Source organism: Camellia sinensis, chromosome 14 (genome assembly GCF_055761805.1).
Source record: "Camellia sinensis isolate YWXY chromosome 14, ASM5576180v1, whole genome shotgun sequence".
NCBI lineage: Eukaryota > Viridiplantae > Streptophyta > Magnoliopsida > Ericales > Theaceae > Camellia > Camellia sinensis.
This window is the reverse complement of record NC_138974.1, coordinates 90935658-90960957: the sequence shown is the minus strand read 5'-3', so window position 1 is coordinate 90960957 and position 25300 is coordinate 90935658. Positions and strand designations below refer to the sequence as shown.

The 25300-nt window shown below is 37.8% G+C and overlaps 1 protein-coding gene across 1 annotated transcript; it reads left to right on the top strand.

Annotated features, from left to right (window-relative positions):
• The first annotated feature begins 16296 nt into the window (after nt 1-16296).
• LOC114321500 (protein SUPPRESSOR OF K(+) TRANSPORT GROWTH DEFECT 1) lies at nt 16297-25001 on the top strand. Its single transcript, XM_028268662.2, has 8 exons — nt 16297-17215; nt 19172-19277; nt 21890-22088; nt 23290-23358; nt 23452-23526; nt 23630-23728; nt 24038-24193; nt 24622-25001. Exons 1-8 carry the CDS (start codon nt 16741-16743, stop codon nt 24745-24747), a joined length of 1305 nt encoding a protein of 434 aa, XP_028124463.1. The 5' UTR covers nt 16297-16740; the 3' UTR covers nt 24748-25001.
• The last annotated feature ends 299 nt before the right edge of the window (nt 25002-25300 follow it).

The following is a 25300-nucleotide window of genomic DNA, read 5'->3' as shown; positions in this document are numbered from 1 at the left end:
CTTTTCCATCCAATTCCAACTAGTGGGCCTTTATGTCTTTTACACCAAAATTCACCTATAAATACCACCACCCCCTAGCTCGGAAAACACAAACAACACACTCACACACACATTCAGCCTAGAGGAGAGAAAGGAGAGCAAGAGAGAAGTCTTCAGAGGGGGAGGAAGAAAGAGGAGAGCCATCTTGTTCAAGCCTAGCAACTAAGCCACAACACAACCTTCTCATTCATTTTCCTTTTTCAAATACATGTTCTTAAGGGTTCTAAATATTGTTTTCAGATGTGTTATTGATGACTTACTTGTGTTAGAAATGATAAGAGTTAAGCCATGATTCTACCTCACTTGTATTTTCCCTCATTTCAGTACCAAAACTATCTTTTTCATACCAATCTCTCAAACTTTTCAAAGGCACACCTTCAACCAAATTTTCTGAGTTAATATATGTTAGTTGGCATGCTTTCATCACAAAATAAATGAAAATTTTCCCGTAGTGGATCTCTTTTCTCACAAATCTTCTTGTTTTGGGCATTGTGCCTTAGAATCTGTTTTTCGCAGACAACTTTCAAAATTTCTAGAAAAACGTAGAAAATTATTTTGGACCGATATTTTATTTTAAAATCTTCCTTAAGGAGTTAGCTTTCAAATAAAATTGGTTTCATTGAAAAACAGTGAGCGGTTTGTAAGAAAATCAAATTTTCGTAACGGTCGACGAATCTGGACAGTGCTGGAGTGTTTTCTAAATAACTTAAAATCTAGGAAAGCTATGCCATTTCTGAAATATGTTCTGGAAACTAGATTAAATTCTCTACGAACCATAAGAAGGCCGAGTTTGGTGAAAAGCCTAAAATAGTCATTTCATTCTAATCTTTATGTGATATTGAATTTGGAAATTCTATTGCGCATGGGTGTTTTATGCTCTTGTGTTCATGAAAATGCTTATTAGCTTATGATCATATCTTGGCATGCTTATTAGCTTATTAGCTTATGCGCTGCCTAAGAAAACTGGACTTAGAAGGGAGGCTAATTTGACTCCTCCGACGATCTGGGATCTTACTTAGTTTTTGACCATAGGACTCATTAGTGACTCTCCCTTGACTGCAACCAATAGTCTAGAATCGGGGCATCACAATATGGTACCCTTACCCACACGTTTCAACCTGCGGTTAGAGACTACCTTGCCCAGACTATGTTATATTATTACACTACCTATTCTATCAACTAAAAGACATCAAAAATAGAATCTTTCTTGACCTATCTTAGGGAATTTCTTCGAATTTCGGGCACACCAACATCAGCTCATGAGGACCTACTTCAGGATCGTGAAATGGTTTTAACTTTGAGTGCGGCCTCACATCGCGTAGTAGGGGGTACTATTAGTTCTACGCATCTTCTATCGATTGTCGTATCCTCATCTTGTATTCGTAACCTTTACTCAATGTCATCATTTTCCAAGATTAAGTCTTGTCCATCTAGTCCTATTTCATATACTACTATTTGTAAATTTGACCTCCTTTAACCCTTGATTATTTTATTTAGCCTAAGGCTTCTTGTAAATAATTTCATTTTCTTTACTCGATGATGAATCTTAGATATTCAGTTTGAAAGGCGAATGGCCAACGCAGTTTCAAGTTAAATATCTAGTTTAGTCACTACATCCATAACCTTGATCACATTGAAGTTTGAAACCATAACATCATACCGTTCATCAGTATTTCAGTTAATCCTGATCTTATCACCATAACTGCTTCGTATTCTTCGTCTCCACTTCAATCCAATTTTGGGAATCTTGTAATTATTATTATGTATACATGAAGTTGTGTTGTGTGAACACCCTAGGATAATTAAACTCTAACTTAAGATTAGTAGCTTACCCATAAGGAATTGTCTCTGTAGTTTTTGACTCACGCCTCACCCCTACTCAAAGAAAAACAAATGGTGGACCATACTTCGAGACAAGTAATAACATAAGCTTGCAAGCAACAATAGAAATGCGGTACCAGGAAATTAAAACCTTAAGAATAGACTAGTGACCATGGCTAAAATCCCGAACCCTATCAAGAATCGAATTTTAGAGGAGTCTTACCATCTTTGTGAAAATAATCGGCACAACATTGACATCAGAATGGAAGGAGGTAGGATCCAAGGGGATTTGGATCTTGTGGGAGAAAACTCAACTTCATAAAGATACCCTACTCCGACTTCATCTTAAAAATAGATTCGTTACTCATACCTTAACAATTATCGATAGTTACCAGAAAAAGGAGATGACTTACCCATCCAACGGAGCATGTTTTCAGTTTAAGGGGGACAGACAAGACCCCACGGCTTCAACGAAAGGTAGGACGTAGTGGTGCGATCAACTTGCGGGTAGGATAGCAAGTCTGATTTTAAATGAGGAGGGCCAAGGAGAATTAGAACTTCCACACGTAGTATGCGAATATGTAGATGTACTTCCTACGGAATTACCGGGATTACCACCAACCCGGGAGGTAGACTTTAGTATTAAGCTACAACCTGGAATTACCCCAATATCCATGGCCCCATATCGCATGGCACCTGCAAAATTACGAGAATTAAAGACACAACTACAGGAGTTGCTCTAGAAAGGATTCATTAGGCCAAGTACTTCACCATGGGGAGCACTCGTGTTATTTTCTAAAAAGAAGGATGGGTCGTTAAGGCTATGCATCGATTACCGTCAACTCAATCGAGCCACGATTAAGAACCGATACCCACTACCAAGGATTGATGACCTTTTTGACCAACTTAGAGGCTCAAGGTGCTATTCAAATATCGATCTCAGGTCAAGTTACCATCAACTACGAGTCAAGGAGGAGAATATACCAAAAACTGCCTTTCGTACTAGATATGGCCACTATGAGTTTGTAGTAATGCCCTTCAGACTAACCAATGCACCGGCAGTGTTCATGAGCTTAATGAATAAGATTTTTAGACCATATCTTGACCAGTTTGTAGTCGTGTTCATTGATGACATCTTGGTATATTCAAGGTCTGAAGAAGAGCATGAACAACATTTAAGGATTGTCCTTCAAGTTCTTAGGGATAATCGGTTACATGCCAAGGCAAGCAAATGTGAGCTCTGGTTGAATGAAGTGAAATTCTTAGGGCATGTAGTATCGGAGAATGGGATTGCGGTGGATCCAACCAAGGTGGAGGCAGTATTAGATTGGAGACAACCAAAAACCGTGTCAGAAATCTACAGTTTCTTAGGATTGGTTGGTTATTACCGGAGATTCATCCAAGATTTCTCCAAACTAGCTAAACCAATGACTCGTTTGACGCAAAAAGGAATAAAGTATGAGCGGGACGAAGCTTGCGAAAAATCCTTCCAAGAGCTAAAGAAGAGGTTAACTAGTGCGCCAATTTTGACCATCCCAGAACGGGAAGTGAGGTGCACTGTGTATTGCGATGCGTCTAAAGAAGGATTACGTTGCGTGCTCATACAAAATGAAAAGGTAATCGCATATGGATCTAGGCAGTTGAAACCACGTGAGCGCAACTACCCCACACATGACTTGGAGCTAGCGGCCGTAGTTTTTTCCCTAAAGCAATGGCGACATTACCTATATGGGGAACAATTTGAGATTTTCACAGACCACAAGAGTTTGAAGTATTTGTTTACTCAAAAGAACCTTAACTTGAGACAGAGATGATGGATGAAGTATCTTGAGGATTTCCAGTTCACTCTCTCATATCATCCCGGTAAAGCCAATGTAGTAGCAGATGCTCTAAGTCACAAGAGCAGACAGATGATGGCTAAGATCTCCGTCAAGGAATGGGATATGGTTAAGACACTCAATGAATTCAGGATCCAAGTAGAATCTCAAGATACAAAAGCATATCTTAATGCACAGAAGGTGATGCCTAAGTTGATGAATGAGATCATGGAGGCCCAGAAGCACGATCAAGAGGTAGCCTATATCAAGGGACGTATGGAAGCAGGAGAACCAATGCTCGATTGGGTAATTCACCCCGATAGGAGTTTAAGATACCAAGGTAGATTGCTTGTACCAAGTGACGAGTTACTTAGAGAAAAGGTACTTCAGGAATGTCATCATTCTGCATTGGCAGTACATCCAGGAGGGACTAAAATGTACTAAGATTTGAAGAGGCAGTATTGGTGGAAGGGAATGAAGAAGGAAGTGGCTAAATTTGTAGCGAAATGTCTGACATGCCAACAAGTGAAGGCAGAACATCAGAAACTAGGGGGAATGTTGCAACCTCTACCAATAGCCGAATGGAAATGGGAGTATGTGATGATGGATTTTGTGATAGGGTTGCCTAAGTCACCTAGAGGGCACGATGCTATATGGGTAATAGTGGATCGCCTCACCAAATCAGCACATTTTTTACCCTATAAGATGACCGACACTTTAGAGTCTATGTGCAGGCTTTACATTGGGGAGATCATTCGACTACATGGAATTCCGGTATCTATTGTGTCAGATCATGATCCACAATTCACCTTTCGATTTTGGAGAAGCTTGCAGGAAGCTCTTGGTACTAAGTTATGTTTTAACACCGCCTTTCACCCGTAAACAGATGGACAATCTGAACGCATCATCCAGACACTCGAAGATATGTTGAGAGCTTGCACAATGGATTTTCAAGGAAGTTGGGAATGACACCTACCGTTAATTGAATTCTCCGATAACAACAGCTTTCAAGCTAGCATCGGTATGGCGCCTTTTGAAGCATTATTTGGACGACCTTGTAGATCGCCGATTTGTTGGACTAAAATGGGTGATACAAATCTGATAGGACCCAAACTTGTTCTAGAAACTACTGAGAAGGTCAAATTGATCCAACAACGGTTAAAAACTGCTCAAGACTGTCAAAAGAATTATGCAGCTAGGAGGAGAAGGCCATTGATGTTTGAAGTAGGCAGCCACGTGTTCCTAAAGGTGCAACCTAGGCATGGAGTCGTACTTTTTGGAAGAAAGGGGAAGCTATCACCACGATATATTGGGCCTTTTGAGGTATTAGAAAGAGTGGGTGAAATAGCATACAGACTAGCTCTACCCCCGCAGTTAGCAGGATACACAACGTCTTCCATGTATCTATGTTGAGAAAATATATCGCCGACCCATCACACGTCCTCAAATGGGAAGAAATTAGTCTTGACAAAGATGTTACATTTAAAGAAGGACCGGTAGCAATACAAGATAGTCGAGAGAAGAACCTTAGATGCAAAACGGTTCACTTGGTAAAAGTGCTATGGCGTCATCAGGGAATTAAGGAATCTACTTGGGAACGCCAGGATTGGGTGAAGGCAAACTACCCCAAACTTTTCGAAGGCAGTATGTAGTTGAATTTCGGGGACGAAATTGTTTTAAGGGGGATAGATTGTGAAGCCCCTGAAAAATGTATTCTCTTTAAAACCCTAACGTTTGAATTATTTCTTTAAAGCCCCTCAGTTCCTTGAATTATTTCAAATCTTGTTGGTTAGCATTTTTATTTTTATCAAAACAAGAATATCCTAGCCGAATTAGGTTCCTTAGCCTAATTTAATTTAATTCTACACAAGTAAGGGTCCAATACATGAATTTAATTCCAAGCCCTCACTTCTTTATTTAAATTCAAAAATTTCCCCAAAACTAGTACATGTGCTTTTATATTATAAGTACCATCAATCAAATTGAGATCTATATATATATACATTGGGGAATGTGTCCCTAGTACCTAGATTGGATAAAAAAATGCCCCAATCACGCTTCCCAATGGCCAGCCACCCTAGGAAAATGTTAGGGGCCTATTTTCAAGAATTGCAATTATGATCCCAGCACCTAGTACCCCTAAACCTAGGGTTTTGTCCCCAATGCTAGTTTTATTTCAACTTAAGACCAACTAGATATTGTCTAATCCCATGATTAAGTTTCCTAATTACTTCCTATTCCATTAGACTCCAAGTAAATCCTAACTTTTCCATCCAATTCCAACTAGTGGGCCTTTATGTCTTTTACACCAAAATTTGCCTATAAATACCACCACCCACTAGCTTGGCAAACACAAACAACACACTCACACACACATTCGGCCTAGAGGAGAGAAAGGAGAGCAAGAGAGAAGTCTTGAGAGGGAGAGGAAGGAAGAGGAGAGCCATCTTGTTCAAGCCTAGCAAGTAAGCCACAACACAACCTTCTCTTTTATTTTCCTTTTTCAAATACATGTTCTTAAGGGTTCTAAATATTGTTTTCAGATGTGTTATTGATGACTTACTTGTGTTAGAAATGATAAGAGTTGAGCTATGATTCTGCCTCTCTTGTATTTTCCCTCATTTCGGTACCAAAACTATCTTTTTCATACCAATCTCTCAAACTTTTCAAAGGCACACCTTCAACCAAATTTTCTGAGTTAATATATTTTATTTGGCATGTTTTCATCACAAAAGAAATGAAAATTTTCCCGTAGTGGATCTCTTTTCTCACAAATCTTCTTGTTTTGGGTATTGTGCCTTAGAATCTATTTTTCGCAGCCAAATTTAAAAATTTCTAGAAAAATGTAGAAAATTATTTTGGATCGCTATTTTATGTCAAAATCTTTCATAAGGAGTTAACTTTCAAATAAAATTGGTTTCATTGAAAAAAAGTGAGCGGTTTGTAAGAAAATCAAATTTTCGTAACGGTCGACGAATCTAGACAGCACTGGAGTGTTTTCTAAATAGCTTAAAATCTAGGAAAGCTATCCCATTTCCGAAATATGTTTTGGAAACTAGATTAAATTCTCTACGAACCATAGGAAGGCCGAGTCTGATGAAAAATCTAAAATAGTCCTTTCATTCTAATCCTTATGTGATATTGAATCTGGAAATTCTATTGCGCATGGGTGTTTTATACTCTTGTGTTCATGAAAATGCTTATTAGCTTATGATCATATCTTGGCATGATATTGTATGTGTTATGGTTATGCTCTTTATCTTCTTCATCTTAATGATGCATGCTTATGTGGATATTATTATCTTGTTAAGTTGGTCTAACCTTGATTTAAAACATTTAACTCCACGAAAAACTTAATTGGGATGGTATTAGGTTTTCGATCACTTGAATAATGAAAAGATGATAATGTGTGATGTATGGATTGTTGGGATGCGTTCTCTATTTGGAAGTTAAAGTCTTGCGCAAGTGGTTTTCGAAACCCTTGAACGGAGCGGTTGTATTCGGACCCTAGGTGGTTTGGTGTGAGGAGGGATTTGGGCAAGGCCCTATTTTACCATCTCTTTTGAGGCCTTGCAGTTGGCACTACGCGGTATATAACCGTTGGTAGGCATCCGAGGTTAGTTCTGCAACAAAGCAGTAAAAGAGGGGACATACCGAATAATCCGCGTCCGATTCTTGTGGTTGGGAGGACGAAATCTCTTTGGGGGATTTCTAGTTTACTAACATCTAACTTGTAACCCTTTATTTATTTAGTTGAGTATCATGCTTTACTACTTGAGGTTATATTTGTGATTGTGTATTAGACTAGGAAAAAGGGACGGAGTGTATGCGTGTTTACTGGGCATTCAAAGCTCACGGCGTATCATGCCAGGTGACGAAGAGGAACTTATAGCTGGAGACGACGAGCCTGAAACCTTCGAAGACTTTTGCCTATCTTAGGAAAGTTAGAAATTTCCTTTGATATTTTGTAAAACTCAAGTGAAGATTTAAATTTTCTTTTGGGATGTAATGTAATGGAACAAGCTTTTGAATTAAGGATATTTATGGTTGTTATGTATTTATATTTTACGTATATGTATGAACCTTATCGTTGCTTATGAGACCTTGTGTCAATACCTTTTAAGATCTGTCAAAAGGGTAGTGCGGTGCCTAAGAAAGCTGGACTTAGAAGGGAGGCTAATTTGACTCCGACGATTTGGGATATTACTTGGTTTTTGACCATAGGACTCATTAGTGACTCTCCCTTGACTGCAACCAATAGTGTAGAATTGGGGCGTCACACTCACTCTGGGAGCAGCTCGCGAGCGCCTATTCCAGATAATGACGAGTCTGATACAGAGGCAGAGTCGTCTGAGGATGAGGTTGAGGATGGCTCAGATTCAGACTCTGACGGTAGAGATCCTGGACCTTCGACTAGGAAGAGGACTAGGACGAACTCCCGCACTTGAGGCTACTGGCTCGCCAGACATTTTGTTGCTTTTCTTTTTTTGCTTTATTTTTCTTTTTACTGGTAGTTTTGCACATTGTACTGCTTCAGGCAGGTTTTATTTTCTTCAAAACTATGTACTTTTGCAAAAGAGAATATGATGGAATGAAACAGTTCTTTTTGTTGAAAAAGCATTGCATCGCATCGCATCGCATCACATTACATTACATAACAATGTAAATGAGATTGAACTTTGTTTTGAAAACTAAACACTCGAATTGCAATTAATCAGGTAGTGAACCAACTAACAACAAAACAACTCGATAAGCAAAACAAAGAATTTGACAAGCTAACCAAATGCAAATACAACTCGATAAGCAAAACAAAGACTTAAAGAACGCAAAATACAACTCGATAAAAAAAAGTACAACAACTCGATAAACAAATTGAAGTAATACAGGCGCGACTTCGCCAAATCATCACCGAAAGGCATTTGAAGTGGAACCAGTCACAAGTTCTCAACATCTTCAACACATATACAACTTAGAGAACAAAGGGCCACAAGAAATGGCCATCGGCCAACATTACTAGCCGATCGGCCAAAAAAGATGGTCGGTCGGCACTACTTTTGGCCGATCGGCCAACAATGGCCAGCACCTCCAGAATGGTGACACCTGTCTTCCACTCAACACCTTATCTTCTACAAAAGCCTCAGCTTCGTAGTTTTCTCCATTTCAGCTCAGTTTTTGCACCAAATGGAAGCATTTCTTGTCCAAAATCTCACAAATTGGATTGCCAACTTGGATGGCTTGGAAAAGCTGGATTTCTGTAGTTTCGGGATTAATGCACTATTCACGTTGAGTCGCACCCTGCTGCATTTTCCGTTCCTCCATGCCGTGGCAAGGTTTTGGAATCCGGTAACACACGTCTTTAGCTTTGGCGAACAAGAGATGTGTCTCACTTTCGAGGATTTTCAAGCTTTAATGGAATCCGAGCACGATGAAGAAATCTTGCCTCAATTCCGCTTCGGCTACGTCCAAGCCTTAGGACAGATGTGCGGCCTTACTTTGCATGACGCTCGGTCATTGATTCACGACAGAGAGCTGGACATTCCGAGCTTGATTTGTCGGTTTTCTGATGCTGGTGACCGAGGCGATCATCATTGGCAGGGTTATCAGCGACATGCGCTTTGCTTGTGCATGTTGTCTCATTTCTTGCTTGCTCCGAACTCTGAAGGGTTTAGCATTCTTCTGATTGAGGTCATCGAGGGCTTAAAAGAGGGCAAGAGCTGCATCGCCATGACGCTAGTTGAGACATTGATGGGTTTGGACGCTTTTCATCGCCGGGAGACGACTAGATTCGCGGGGAGTCCACTACTATTGCAGGTAATGTTTCCCATCCCATCTCACATATATGGCTCACATCACTCGGCCCTCAGGCTCGATTTTTCTCTCAAAACCTTTTTCTCACTTTTTCTCTCAACGTATACCTCTCTATTCTTTAATCTCTCATTTCTTATCCCTCCCCAGGTATGGTTGATGGATAAATTGAAGGTTGTGGACTCATGCCCAGCATATTTAGCTTGCAGCTATTTCTTCTGGTGACGTCTAGTCGATGCCGCAGATGAGGGATGGTGGTACGAATGGATGCGCAGTTTGTCTGCTCTAGACATTGCTTGGCAGTGCCCCTGGCTCAATTTACCGGCGATGAGCTACAACATGACTCGCCAGCCGGATTCAATTGATTAGCCTGACACACTGTGTCTTTTACTTCCTGTTTCGATTTCGGCGCCAGTTCGGACATGATTAGACACGTCCGGAAGAGGGGATGGAGTACTTTGCTACATTTTTGGTTTGAGGCGCACAGCTAGCTTGGTATGCCGCAGCATGGAGGACGAGAGAGCTTCTGGCTCCTACTCTCATTTTCAGTTGCACCCTCTCTGATGAGTGTATAGCTTGGCTTGATGAGGAGGCACAGATCAGGCCCACTTTGGTATCAGAGGCTTCCACAAGCTCTGGGAGAGGACGCAGGAACACCTGACTATGCCCCGAATTTCAGTACTTTCAAGTTTTCTTTATGAATGTAATAAAAAACAACTTCAATTTGTATTCAAGAGTAGGAGAACTCTGTATTGAAATCAAATCAATGTAATTGAAGGTTGTGGGTACTGAAAATTTTTCGTTTGATCCAAAAATGGTCTAAGTTGTAAAAAGATTAATTTGAGAAAAATCAACTTTTATTAAAACTTTTCAAAACCATTTTCGATATGGATCAGAACTAGACACGCCTAAGATCTATCACTGAGATGTACAACCCCGGATCCCAGCAACTGGCAAGTTGCCCCTAGTCTAAATAGCACTGTACCGGAGATCATAACCGAGCATCTTGAATGTAGAATAGGCGAAGATGACGAAACATGATCACATGGACAAAGTTGATCGGGGAAGTGTTTATGGCTAGACTTCAAGATGAAGTTGCCTACGTATCCTAAAGATGAGAATCAGTTTAGCATAAAGTTTTTGTTCTCTTAGGGTCTGCAAGACAATTCTCAAATGATGTTCATGTTCTTCCATGCTTTTGGAATAAATCAAAATGTCATCTATGAAAACAACTACAAATTCATCTAGGAATGGTTTGAAAATTCTATTCATAAGATCCATAAATGCAGTAGGTACATTGGTAACTCCGAAAGGCATAACTAAGAATTCATAGTGTCCGTACCTCGTTCGAAAGGCAGTCTTTTCAATGTCCCCTGTCTTGACTTTCAACTAGTGGTATCCAGATCTAAGGTCAATTTTGGAGAACACTTGGGCACCCTGTAATTGGTCAAATAAATGGTCAAATAAATCATCAATATGAGGCAATGGATATTTATTTTTCACTATTACCATGTTCAGTTCACAGTAGTCAATGCAGAGTCTCAATGAGCCGTCTTTCTTTTTCACAAATAAGACCGGCACGCCCCATGGTGAAGTACTGGGCTTGATGAACTTCTTATCTAACAGTTCTTGCAGCTAAACTTTCAACTCTTTCAATTCAGTCGGTGCCATTCTGTAAGGAGCTTTAGATACTGGCTGTGTACCCAGAATCACATCAATAGTGAATTCAATCTCCTTATCAATCAAATCCCCTGGCAAATCATCTGGAAAAATATCTGGGAATTCTCTGACTATAGGAATATTGTTCACATCAGTTTTAGCATCAGTAGGTACAGTCAATACACAACATAGATACCCTTTACACCCCTTTTTAATCAGTTTAAAAGTTTTCATGGATGAAATCAGATATGAGGGAGGTACTACTCCAACTTCGTTAAACACAAATTCAGGCAGTCCAGGTGGACGGAAAACAACTTGTTTTGTTACATAGTCTATGGTAGCACGATATTTCGTTAACCAGTCCATTCCTAATATCACATCAAAGTGATTAATATTCAGAGGCAATAAATCAATATACAAATGAACATTCCCAACAATAATTTCACATGCAAGGTACATATAAGTACAAGTCATAGCTCCTCCAACAGGTGAAGATACAGCTAACAGATGGTTCATAGGTTCCAGTGGTTTATTTAATTTTCGCGAAAAAACATGCGATACATATGAATATGTAGACCCCGAATCAATCAGAACATAAGCATTTTGAGTACAGATTGAGAGTATACCTGACACAACGGTCTCGGTATTCTGTACATCTCCTGGTACGAGTGCAAACACTCGGCCTTGCCTCATAGGCTCTTTTCCGGTAGCTTTCGGATTTGGTTTCGGTGCAACAGTTGATGCTGCGGCGCTGGCTGCAGCTTTACTATTGCCTTGAGGAGCAGAAGGGCAATCTTTGACCATGTAGCCCACCTTGCCATACCTGTAACAAGCACCTGAAATTTTATAACAAATCCCTTTATGCCTTTTACCACATTTAGAACAGGCCGGTATGGAACTATTTCCCTGACTGGAACTGGTTGTTGACCCCGTATTTTGCTTTTTGTTCAATAGGCTGTTCCGGCCTTTCTTAAATTTAAAACCCCGTCTCTTACCGTGCCATTCAGTCGCTGGTGTTTCAGTCTGTTTTAATGCCTCGATGTTCGACTCAGCCATTATTGCTCGGTCAAGAACATCCACGTATTTCAGTAACTTCAGAACATTTATCCTATCAAGTATTTCAACATTAAGGCCGCCTTCAAACTTCCTGACCTTTTTGTAATTAGTATCAACCATGTGTGGTGCATATTTGGTGAGTTCAGTGAATTTAGATTCATACTCTGCTACTGACATGGTGCATTGTTTCAGTTGTTCAAACTCAGTCACTTTGCGGTCCCTGACACACTGAGGGAAGTATTTCTTAAAGAAGGCTCCCTTAAACTGAGCCCAATTCATGGCAGTATTGGTGTCGCGGACCAGCATCCACTACCTCCTGGCCTTCTCTTGCAAAGTAAAAGTGGCCAATAGGACCTTGTGTTCTTTAGAACACGGAAACACTTCAAATAATTTCTCTGTTTCAAGAACCCAGGCTTCGGCCTTTAATGGTTCAAGGCCTCCTTGGAATAATGGCGGTTTCATTTTACTAAACTTCTGTATTAGAGCAATTATGTCATCATTCACATTCAGTTCCGGCTGTACCGGAGAAAGTGGGGCTGTTGGTTCTGTTGTTGCCTTAAGGCCTCAGTCAGTAGTTCAACTGTTCTTTCTAATCTCACCATTCTGGCGTCAAATGATTCAGTTTCATCAGTAGTTCTTGCCTTCTCCATTTCACTATAGGCAATTATGGCAATAATAAACATAGGCAGTTGCATACTTTAAACATATTAACACATTAGCACATATATTCATGTCATGGCCACACACACTTTTTCAATGCTCATGCAATGCCCTATTCACTTTTCTAGGACATCCTATAGCTCATTTGGACACATGTGTGCGGTATAACTCGTGGTTTGATATCACTCTGTCACGACCCAAACCCGCCCCTATGGGTTTAGCACCGTAACCGGCCAGTAATCCATGATTACTGAAGGCCTGCTTAACAGTAGTAACAGTAATACAGAGTACAGGGGCTGGCGAAAGCCAAAACAGTAAATGAAAGATGTCCAATGAGCTGTGACAGTCTGTATGCAAAAAGACTTTTCATAACACATTCACATTCGGAACAAAAGCAGTATGTACATACATCATATACAAGCATTCAGGTTAGGGACCAAATCTCTACCATAACAATACAGTATAAGTCTAAACAGTATTACAAAACAGAGACAGAAGGGTGAACTGAGACACCCCAAAAAGCCTAAGCTTGAACACACTTGGAACCTCGTAGTGAGGCACGTTGGTTGGCTTGACAAAAAGGGAGTTTAACCCAATGCTCCTAGCTCCGATCCGGTGCCTAAACACCTACATATATATATATATATATATATATATATAAACAGTGAGCTAAAGCCCAGTGAATAACATATGCATAAAGAGGTTAGGAATGAATGTCCTTTCAGTATTTAAAACAGTCATTTGAACAGTATATCAGTTATTCGATCATAGCAGTCATAAGTGGTACATCCAATAGCAAACAGTACAGTAGGTCTTAACAGACCGAACAGTCAATTGATGGCCATCATATCAGTAAACAATAGTAGTTCCAAACATGGGAACCGACAGAGATCTCTGTGACAGTAGCAGTACAGTACAGTAATAGTAAATTGCTATGGATGCCACGAATACAGTTCGCAAATAGGACAAGCATTCATTCAGTAAGAAATATCATTTCAGAAAGCAGTACAGTTGATCATTCAGGAAATATTCATGATTGAATATATCTTTACAACATTGTTACTCACAGAGCACTAGGCTATAAGCGGCTAATGAGCGTCCTCGAATGCCAACCCTACACAGTTATAGAATGAACACACACTAAGTTACACACTTGGGAATCAATGACTTAGTCCCTAACTTGACTTGGTGTGGTTCTACATCAATAACCTCATTAAGATGCCTTAAACTAGGCCTAGGAATGCCTAGGATGAAATGATGATGCAAAGATGTACTTTAAAACACTTTTCAAAATTTTTAGAAAATAGGGGTCTCGCTCGAGCGTGGATTTCTACGCTCGAGCGGACATGCAGACAAAGGATTTTTGTTCGAGCGTGACTTCCTTCGCTCGAGCAGATTGTAAACTACAGTAAAAGTACTGGATGCACAAAAATCACGCTCAATGGGCGTTCGATCCACGCTCGAGCGTGAGACAAAGGTCCTCTCTCGAGTGTGAACTCTCTCACTCGAGCGTATTGTAAACATGTGAAAAGTGCTGGATACACGCATTTCACGCTCGAGCGTTACTTTCCCCGCTCGAGCGGGACGCATGTACTCAGAGTGTACGCTCGAGCGTGAAGTCTTACGCTCGAGTGTGGGTCCAAAATCTAGAATTTCTAGAATGAACCTCCAAGCTCAAATTCAACATTTCAAACATCAAATCCGATCATTTTGGGCTAATTTTCTGAAAAACACTTTAAAACTCATAATATGACATGTTTTGAAGATCAATTTTCAAAATCAAAAGCCCAAAGGTGAGTCAATTAATCACAATTTTAAATAAAACTTCAAGAACATGATGAATATATGACATGCAAGTGTTCAATTGAAATCAAAGCTTCCAATATATAATCAAATGAGTCGAAACTTCCAAAAACATGATGAATTCATGAACTATAATCAAGATATGGACATGCATGTGGCAATTTCCATGAAAACAACCTCAAAATACTAGAACATGTACATGCATGCATGATTCAAGCTTTAATTCAACATTGTGAACCAATTCTAGACTCTAATCACCAAACTTCCATGAAACATGCAAGATACAACTTAAATACAAGTTCAAGAAGATGATTCTCCTACCTTAGGTCTTCAATTTCAAGAATGGAAGCTCAATTTGCTATTATCCTTCAATTTCTCTAAATTTCAAGCCAAGATTTCAAGATGAATCAATTCTCTCTCAAGACACTCTCTCTCTCTCTCTCTCTCTCTCTCGGTTTTGGGTCTTGAGTAATGGCTGAAGAGGTGCTAAGGCTAACATATATGAGTCAACTAAATGGTCCTAATAAACATAAGTAGTGTAATTTAACATTATTTAATATAATTTAATCATTCCAAATCAAATTTCAATTAAATCTACCATAAAATCACATAAAATTCTAATTAATATAAAACACTAATCAATTTCTGATTCGGCCGCCGATAAGGCCTTCAATTTACAGTTCGAACTTAAAACTTGAACAGATCAATTAACAGTCAAACAGATATAAATACCTTTAAACTAATACACTCAATCAATCAATTCAGAATGTCAATCAAATCAGTTACTTAATCATGCCCAGTCACAGTTTAGCAGTAATCAGTGGTATTATCAGTAAACAGTGGTGAGGGTTGTCACATCTACTCAATTACAACAAAATTTCAAATCATTCCAAATTCTCAAACTCCAAAACTGCTTTCAAAATATATAACCAAACAAACCAAAAAAATTTCTAAACTCTGTTCCCAATTTTTTTTTTTTTGAAAATCATTCTCTTAAAAGCAAACCAAACACAACCTAAGTTTTTTGAAAATTGAATTTTTTATTTTTCGTATTTTTTGTTTTTAGTGAATATTTTTAAAATTTTAAGCATTTGTTTTACTTTTTTAGATGTACATACTTAGATGTATCTAAAGAATAAGAAATTTGTAAAAAAATATTTTAAAAAATTAATAAATACATAAAAATATGAAAAATATACTGAATTCTAGTATTTTTTTTTTATATTTTTGGTCTTTAGTGAATTTTTAAAAGATTTTTTTTTACAAAAATTATACTTTTTATGTGCATTTATATTAGGTGTGTCTAAGAATTAAAAAAATTACTTAAAATATTAAAAAAATTAGTAAAAACAAAAAAATAAGAAAAATAAGAAAGTAAAATTTTCTAAAAAATGTTTTTAAGCAAAAAATTTTGTTAGCAAATTAGTGAAATTTGATTTTACCTTTAATATTTTTCAGAAATTCCACCATACATTCCCATAAAAACTCCACAATACTATACAGAAAAAATAAATAAAAATAAAAAATTTTTATTAAAAAAAAATGGTACTTTTTAACAATTCCAAAGGCATTTTTTTTTTTTAAAAAAAAAAATTAATAATTATCGAACCCAACCTAAATATTGGTCATAGATAGCACATGGATGGAAAGTGTGGCAATTTGCACCAGATAAAAGAAAAGTATCCTCTCACACGAGGGTGCGCGTTGTGCACTCCCTTCTGAATTAAGGTTTTGTCCTCCCTTTCTTCGTAATTTCATACTTCACACAACAACGACAATAGTATTCCACACGCGTATACCCATTCCATCAAACAAACAAACTCCCAATCAAATTCAACAATTCCATCCCCAAAATCAAACATTCATCAAATCAAATCGATGAAACCCTCATCGTCATCGATGACTTCCCTCTCCTCCATCTCCGATCATCATCATCATCATCAATCCATCTCCCCCCGAACCTCAATTTCCAGTTAGGGTTCGCAATTCATCAAAACCCCGCCTTACTTTCTAGGGTTAGTTGGTTTTCGTTAATTGTTATTTGATTTTCATATTTACATACGTATATATATGTGCGAAGATGTACAGTAATTTCAAAGAGCAAGCGATCGAGTACGTGAAGCAAGCGGTGCAAGAGGACAATGCTGGAAACTACGCCAAGGCCTTTCCTTTATATATGAACGCTTTGGAGTACTTCAAGACCCATTTGAAGTACGAGAAGAACCCTAAAATCAAGGAGGCTATTACCCAGAAATTCACCGAGTACTTGCGACGTGCTGAGGAGATCAGGGCCGTGCTCGACGAGGGTGGCGCGGCTGGGCCGGCGGCCAACGGTGATGCTGCGGTGGCAACGCGGCCGAAGACGAAGCCCAAAGATGGGGGAGAAGGTGGTGGGGATGGAGAGGAGCAGTCGAAGCTGAGGGCAGGGCTTAACTCGGCGATTATTAGGGAGAAGCCGAATGTGAAGTGGAATGATGTGGCGGGGCTTGAGAGCGCCAAGCAGGCGTTGCAGGAGGCTGTTATATTGCCGGTTAAATTCCCGCAGTTCTTTGTTGGTTAGTGCTTTTAATTTTTAATTTTGGTTTTTGGGATATATGAAATTGATAGGAACTGTGTTATGCATTCTTTTTAACTTGTTAAGTTGATTGCTATGTGTTTAATCTGTATGTAATTTGATTGGTTTTGTGATTATATCTTTCTCCTCTTTTGAATTCATTGATTAAGAGTCGGTAATTTGGGGTTAGCTCATCCAGCTGAAGTATGAAAAAGATAAATTATAGCCTCTGATTGGAAATAAGTTCATTTTTCAGCTACATGAGAGTGTGTTCTAAACTTGTAGGTCTTGTATGAGGACAGAGGGGAATAGATATAGATATAGAAATATAGAATAGCTATAGAAATAGCCATATATATAATCACAAAAGAAATAGAAATATAGATCCCTTTTGTCCATGTTTGTTTTGAAATAGATATAGAAATATATAATACCAATTATATGTATGTTTTGGGATATTAATTGTAAGATAAAAAAATCTATCAATTTTATTTGGATAGAATAGCCATTTGAATCTAATCGGAATACAAATATTTGTAACTAAACAATGGAATGTGAGTTCCATATATTAATAATCATAATCTTATGTTGTAGTTCGCCCAATCAAACAAGCCCACAAAGTACATTCATAATACACACACATGTATATTCTTATCTCTATATGTTAAGACTAACGCTCTATTTGATTCACTGGAATAAGTTGGAATGTAATGGAGTGGAATGGTATGATCATTCCTTAGGCTCTTATATGGAACGACCATTTTCTTGAAATGATGAATGATGATTCCATTTGTAATGCATTTTATCATTGTTCTTTTGGTAATAAATATTTTGATGGAATGATCATTCTATTCTGTTTCATTCCAGTGAAACAAACACTTACCTTATTATCTTAATAATGCAAGGCGATCACATGGTTGTTTTAGGATAGCCATGGCAGATATGGATTTTTGTGTGGCATTGTGGTTTTTACATTTTTTTAGGTTGCAAACCTAGTGGCATTTGTTAATTCATTCTCCTTAGACTTTGTTGTTGGCTTTGGGCTAGCAACCAATTGCGTTTTGTTTAGACCCTCACTCACATGACGCGACATCTCCCTTTTAAAGGTCAGACGGCCATGTCAAGGGTTCGGTACTCTTAAGTCTTCAACTTGAATTTATCCCGTGGCATAATGTATGAATTTGTCATACCTTTCTCTATTGTCTTCTTTGGTTGTCCTATTCTACCTTCAAGCCAGGACAGCCTTGCCATTTCTCTATTTTGTCTGGTATTAGTATACTCTGTATCCACACTTCTCTCTTGATTCTCTTGCCTCATATTGCAAGGAGAAAACCACTTTGTATTCTGCTATTACCTTAAACGCTTGGCTTCCATTACTCATTAGGTAAATGTCATGAACTTTCTAATTTTTTATTTTTTATTTTTTTTTAAAACTAAAAAATCCTACTTGCCAACCCTTTGGGATTTACTCCTCCACCCCACAGGGGCTTTAACACCTTGCCTTATTGTTTCACTTTTAAGATCTATGGGCTCTTAACAAGTCAGTATAACAGAGGTTCAAAAATGGTGTCTTAAGGTGAATCTCTAACTGTGAAAGGAGGTGAATGAAGCTGCTATATGGACGGAAATAGGCCTGAAGGTGGCATCATGATGGCCGGTTAATTCTTTATTGTACAAGATAGTGAAAAGGCTGATTTTTGGAATGCCTTTGAAAGTACTGCTCTGAAGCATCATGTATACACTTACGTAAAATATGCTTTCCTTGTTTATATGGAGCATCATTACCGCTGTGTTGGACCTGTTGGATTGATGTGGAGAGGGGACTAGGAAAATTATATGCTTATTCTATTGGTGCCGTTCTATATTTGTTTAATTCTGTGATAATGTTGAAACCATGGTTTCATTGTTTTATGTGATTCAATCTTACAATATTACTTGTTTGTGTGGTCCCTTTCAGGAAAGAGGAGGCCATGGAGGGCTTTTCTTTTGTATGGTCCACCTGGAACAGGGAAGTCATACCTAGCCAAGGCTGTTGCAACTGAAGCAGACTCTACCTTTTTCAGGTAAGCTATCCGTCGTCATCAAAAACTCAACTTTTGGCTTGTCTGCAGTAAATTTCCACTTTTATTTTTTATTTTTAATGGCATCTTGATGCAGCCTTCACAGTTAGGCTTGCTTCTAGAAAACCTCCTCTCTTTTTGTCTTACTTTTTTATAGTCTTGATGCAACAGTTGCAGCTAGCTTTTAAATGTCTATTCTCTTCATTTACCTCACATCTTCTTCCTCCTTTGGAGGTCTGAAATTTTTTCCACTGGCTTTCTTTTAAATGTTTCTTACTTGCAAGGTTCCCTTATTTACTTGCACTTTCTTAGTAGCTTCAATGGTTTATTTATCACTACTCTGAGAAATTGCATTCTGTTTGTCCTTTTAGTCTCTGGCCACCAAAAAGTGCACAGCTCCCATCTGTAGTGGAGTTGGTTTTCTTTTATGTATTTATACATTTTAGCTAGTATTGAATTGATGATAAAGTTCCATAGTAGACAATAGTTTGGTAGCCCCATGGTATCAACAAACTGATTCTTTTTTATTTTTAACCCTCTCTTCGTTTTTACCTTTTCCTCCTTTGCCTTTGCCAATTTTTGTGCATTCTTTGATGTTATTTGTTTTTTTATCCCAAAAAAAATATATATATATATTAAAAAAAAAAAGAAGAAAAGAAAGTGCTTAAATTTTTGAAGAAAAGCATGAAGTCCATTTTCTGGTTTCTCTTTTGCCTTATGTCAAGATTTTGAAAGTCTCTCATTGGGGTTAGTTTTGGTTGTTGGAGTCAATTGCTTTCCACAAGACAGTTTCTTAGGGCTTCCTTGCACTTGGTTCATGGTACCCAGTACCCACCTCAGTAGAGCTCCTTTCAGTTTTGATGCTTGTCTATTTATAGGTAATCTAGGACAAGTTGGCATTGAAGAAACCTTTAAGGATCAATGAGGCAACTTTAGGTCTTTCCAAGTTAGTTGGTGTAAGGCTTTGCTATAAAGTGGAGATATTTGCTGCCTTTGTGAGGCGTCAGAATACTGCCACTTTGTTACTTTGTCACTGTCTTGTAGGAGGAGATTCTTCTGCAGTTGTTAACTGACTCAATTTGAGGAGCTGAGTTAAAAGGTTTTTCTCAGGAACACAAGACATACCTTGATGAGAAGTGTACACTAAAAGCTTTGAGGTACTTAATTTTGAATGGGCCTCCTTTGAGTTGTACTTTTTATCCTCCTTTGAGCTTTTCCCTTTATTGGGCTTGGCATCACTTGAGGTGCAGAAAGTTCTTGATTGGTCTTCACTTTACTCATGGAATACTGATGGATTTCCAGGTCCAGCTATGAGGAGGCTGAATTTATAGCCAAGTGTGCATTTTAGCCTTGGAATCCTTTTTAAAGACAATTATTAGCCTTCTTGATTGTATGTGATTTAATGTTTTAACCTTCTCTTTCTCTTCTTTTTGCTGGGTTCTGTGTCTCTTTTCACATTTGGGTTTCTTGTCATGTTTCTGTATTTCCTTCAACTTAACATAAACTGTTATTTCATAGCCACATTTTTAGCTTTATTCAAACTCCAAAAAAAAAAAAAAAAAAAAAAAACCCAAACTTTTGAGGTTTTTTTTATAATTTTTAATTTTTTATATTTTTTTTTTATAATTATTATTCTAAATTGGCTGTGGGCAGCTAGAAAATGTGGTCTTTTTTCCTCTTTATAATTGCATAAGAAGCAATCCTGATAACGTCACCAAGGCTGATGCAGACTCAGCAAGTATCTTGTTGGAGAGGATTTATTTATTTTATTAAATTCTTTTGACCTTGAAAGAAGATAATACAGAAAGTCTAAAAAAACTTGGAGCTTCCTTGTTTGATGAAGAGGTTGTAGATTGTCAGATCTATTCGTATGTGGTAGGACTGCAAGTTTGGTTGGGTTAGTCTGTGTGACACGAGATCAGCCTAGAGAATGGACCTTCAAGTGCCAAATAGCTGCAACTGACATTGTTGGCTGTACTATACCACTTTTTCTCCTTGATTTGAACCCTCTTTTATGTTTTTAAATGGGGGTGGGAGGTGATTTGGGTTTGGTTGAGTCAAGGAATATGCTTCCAGTACAGTAGAGCAATGCTTAATGTCTTGGTAGTTCAGATTTATTTTAAAAATATTTTGATTGAAACTTTGTTTCTGTGCTCCTCAGTAAAGGGAATTTGAGACCATTTAATCAATTCATGATTGTTTACAACTAATTCATTGCAAATACAAGTCACAAGAATTTATGTGTCATTTTCTATTCATACCCAAAGAAAATAAAAAAAAAAGGAGTAAAAGAAAACACATATTGCCTTGTCTATCAATAATTGTTTGTATGCTTTACTAGTGTTCACACAAATGTTGCTTTAGTACAAATGCTCCAACCATGCTTTTCATTTGCCAATTCATAGTCATGATACTAATATTCAACTCTGCTGAAACATTTGTGCCTTTCTGGTAGACTTGCAATATCATTTTTATAAATGTGTTTCATTTGTCTGTGTCCATCTGTCTGCCATACAGTGTGAGCACACATTTGCAGTCTGGGTTTCTTTTTCTATTTTTATGTTCATGAACTCAGGCTAGCTAGTTGGCAAGTGCCAACTGCTGTTTTCGTGCAGTATTTCTTCTTCAGACCTGGTTTCAAAGTGGATGGGTGAAAGTGAAAAGCTAGTTTCAAACCTTTTCCAAATGGCTCGTGAAAGCGCACCTTCTATCATATTCATTGATGAAATAGATTCCTTATGTGGTCAGCGTGGAGAAGGCAATGAGAGTGAAGCTTCCAGACGAATCAAAACAGAACTTCTTGTGCAGATGCAGGTATTTTTCAGTAGTGTGAAGTTGTGAAGTCAACATTCAAGCTTCACAACTTAAAATATGTAGATATCATATCACCACAAATTTAGCTTCTAACATATTCATTTTATTGGGTTGAGAAGTTACAGCTCCTAAATTTTCATTGGAGCATTTAGAACAAAGTCTTGTTCGTTGCTATATAATGTTTAAGAAGCACAGACATTTTTAAGGGTGGCGTGTCTGTGTTAGACACCAACACTCGTTGGACACTTGTTGACGTGTATCAGACACATGTCCCAATGTGTCCTTTATGTTCTTTTAGACCTGGGCAACATTAGGATGCATGTGGTCATCATTTAGATACACATGAAACACTTTACAAGTTTAAACAAAAATAACTTAGGATCCAATGATTCTTGTGTTAGGCCTAAAACAAGCTATTTAACCTCATTAGTAACATGCTTTTTCTTTTGTTCTTTCTTGTGCCCTCTCTCTCTCTCGTATATTAAAAAAAATGATAATTTTATATGCCATAACACGTTCGAATAAATGTTTGTGTAGACTTTGGATACATCACAGGTATAAGCATCCTTCATTTTATTAGGTTGAGATTTAGTTACAGCACATAAATTTTCATTGTAGCATTTAGAACTAAGTCTTGTTCATTGCTAGATAATATCTAAGAAGCACAAACACTTTTATGAAGGTGGCATGTCCATGTTGGACGCTGACATCACTTTCCGCCATGTATTGGACACATGTCCCAATTGTGTCCTAGTATTTTTTTTAGACACATAAAATAACCAAGAATGTAGATTTATACATGTGTCTTAAGAAAAGTTTTAAGCAAATACATAGGGGAAAAAAATGTTTGGATCACTAAATTAACAATAATGGAACGAAAGTGTACCATGTTTTGGAACAAAACGTAAAGTGCTAGGTTATTAGCATTGTTTGGTAACACTTGGCTTATAATATAGAAAACAGTTGGTTTCTTCTCATTGCATCTAAGCAGTGATGCAAGCCATTGCTTCAATTCTTAGCTGTCCTTGTTTATTTCTATTAGTCTAGCGGTTACCTTTTTAGTGCCAAAAACGAGCTTTCACTTAAAAACTCATTTGTAACAATTATTTCTTTTTTTTTGGATCTTTCTTCTTCGTGGTTTCTTTGTGGGTCCTTTTTCTCCTGAATGCTGTGCCTTATCATAATCAAATAATATTTTTAGGGTGTAGGACACAATGATGACAAAGTTCTCGTTCTCGCAGCAACAAATACTCCCTATGCTCTGGATCAGGTAAAGGGGATTACAAATTGATTGTTTTGTTATTTCATCTGTGACATCTAGATTATCATAATGATGTAGCTAATAGATAATTAATTATTACAGGCCATTCGGCGGAGATTTGACAAGCGTATATACATTCCTCTTCCAGATTTGAAAGCACGGCAACACATGTTTAAAGTAATCAACTTGTCTCTTATCTCCTTTACTGAAAACAAAATACAAAAGCTTGGGCAACACGGTCATCTCATTCTATTTGTTGCTACTTGTTTTATTTCTGCAGGTGCATTTAGGAGATACTCCTCACGACTTGAATGAAAGTGACTTTGAAAACTTGGCTCGTAGAACAGAAGGTTTTTCTGGTTCTGATATTGCTGTCTGTGTAAGTGCAGGGAATGATATATTATACTATTTCCTAAATTCCCCCAGTAACATATCTTTTATATAGGGGTGACCATTGGTTCAATGGTTAAGACTTAGCCTAATAACCTCGAGGTTACGGGTTCAAGCCTTGGGGCCACCACTTTGTGCATTACGCCAAAGGTTATGTGTGTACTCAATCTTTCTCCTCCCAAACACACATTAATGTGTACTAATTGGGCGTTGTTTTATTTAGCATATCTTTTATATGAAGGAAGATTTTAGATTAGCTTTAGCTTTAGTGTTTTATTTTTGTTTTTTGCTTTATTAGGTTAAGGATGTCCTCTTTGAACCTGTACGTAAAACCCAAGATGCCATGTATTTCATAAAGACTGAAGATGGTAAGTGGATGCCGTGTGGACCAAAGCGACCTGGTGCAATCCAGACAACTATGCAGGATCTTGCTGCAAAAGGACTTGCTTCAGAGGTATTGCTGATGGTTTGCTTTCTTTTTGAATTGTTTTGTTGGGGCATTGAGATCTTACGAAATCGAATTTATTTACTCTATTAGATTATATACGAACAACTTGAAATGACATTGGAAAGTGCATGGTAACAAGTAGACTAACACTATGTTCAGATCTTGATTTACAGTGGGAAAGCAAAAGAACATGGAAAATAAATTACTTATTTTAGTCATTTTTATTTTGGGTAATTAAACCACCACAAAAAAAGGGATATTTTTTTATTTGCAAATACCCATTTATATTCTTTTCATGTCTCAAATCAATTTAACAAAAAACAAGTAAATAGCTTCTCTCATTTAATGGTTCTCCTCCACACCCCCCCCCCCCCCCCCCCCCCCCCCCCAAAAAAAAAAAAACTGTTAATTTCTATTGATGAATGGCTGTGCAGATCACTCCGCCACCCATCTCAAAAACAGATTTTGATAAGGTCCTTGCCCGACAGAGGCCAACTGTAAGCAAAGGTGACCTTGACGTGCATGAGAGATTCACAAGAGAGTTTGGAGAGGAAGGCTGATGAAATATTGACTCAATGTTATCCATTTGTGGAATTGCTGTCATTTGTATTTTATAAATATATGTCGCAGCTGGATTTGGGGATGTATTTATTAATCTATTTTAAAGCTTCTTCTTCCATTTCTAAAGGTGATACAACAGCTTAGGCTTTTCTTCTGTATTGAGGTCTTATTACTTTTTAAATTTGTTAATTGATGTAAAAAACAGATTCTGTAGTATTGCTTCACTAAAAAGCCTAGCCTTGCTATTTGCCAACTTGTGAGCCTCTTTTACTGGCATTGGTATGCTTGTGAAAACTCGTAGGTGGTGTTTGGGTTTTTCATTTTGATAATGCATTTTTTTTAATAAATCTTTTTTTTTTAACTGAATCAAATGTTAGAGTAGACATCTTTGATAGAATGAACCAAACATTCCAATGAAATAAACATAGTATCCAAATTTAGTGAAAATATCATTCAATGGTAAATTACAAAAACAATCAGTTTGGTTAAAAAAAAAAAACTCTTGGATAAATTACAGAGGTGGTTCTTGTGGTTGTTTGTTGCGGCAATTTG

Coding starts and splice junctions, on each gene's coding strand:
- LOC114321500 (XM_028268662.2), top strand. CDS start 16,741: ATGTACAGTAATTTCAAAGAGCAAGCGATCGAGTACGTGAAGCAAGCG. Junction 23,729..24,037: donor GTTCTGATATTGCTGTCTGT/GTAAGTGCAGGG, acceptor TTGCTTTATTAG/GTTAAGGATGTCCTCTTTGA. Junction 24,194..24,621: donor CAAAAGGACTTGCTTCAGAG/GTATTGCTGATG, acceptor ATGGCTGTGCAG/ATCACTCCGCCACCCATCTC.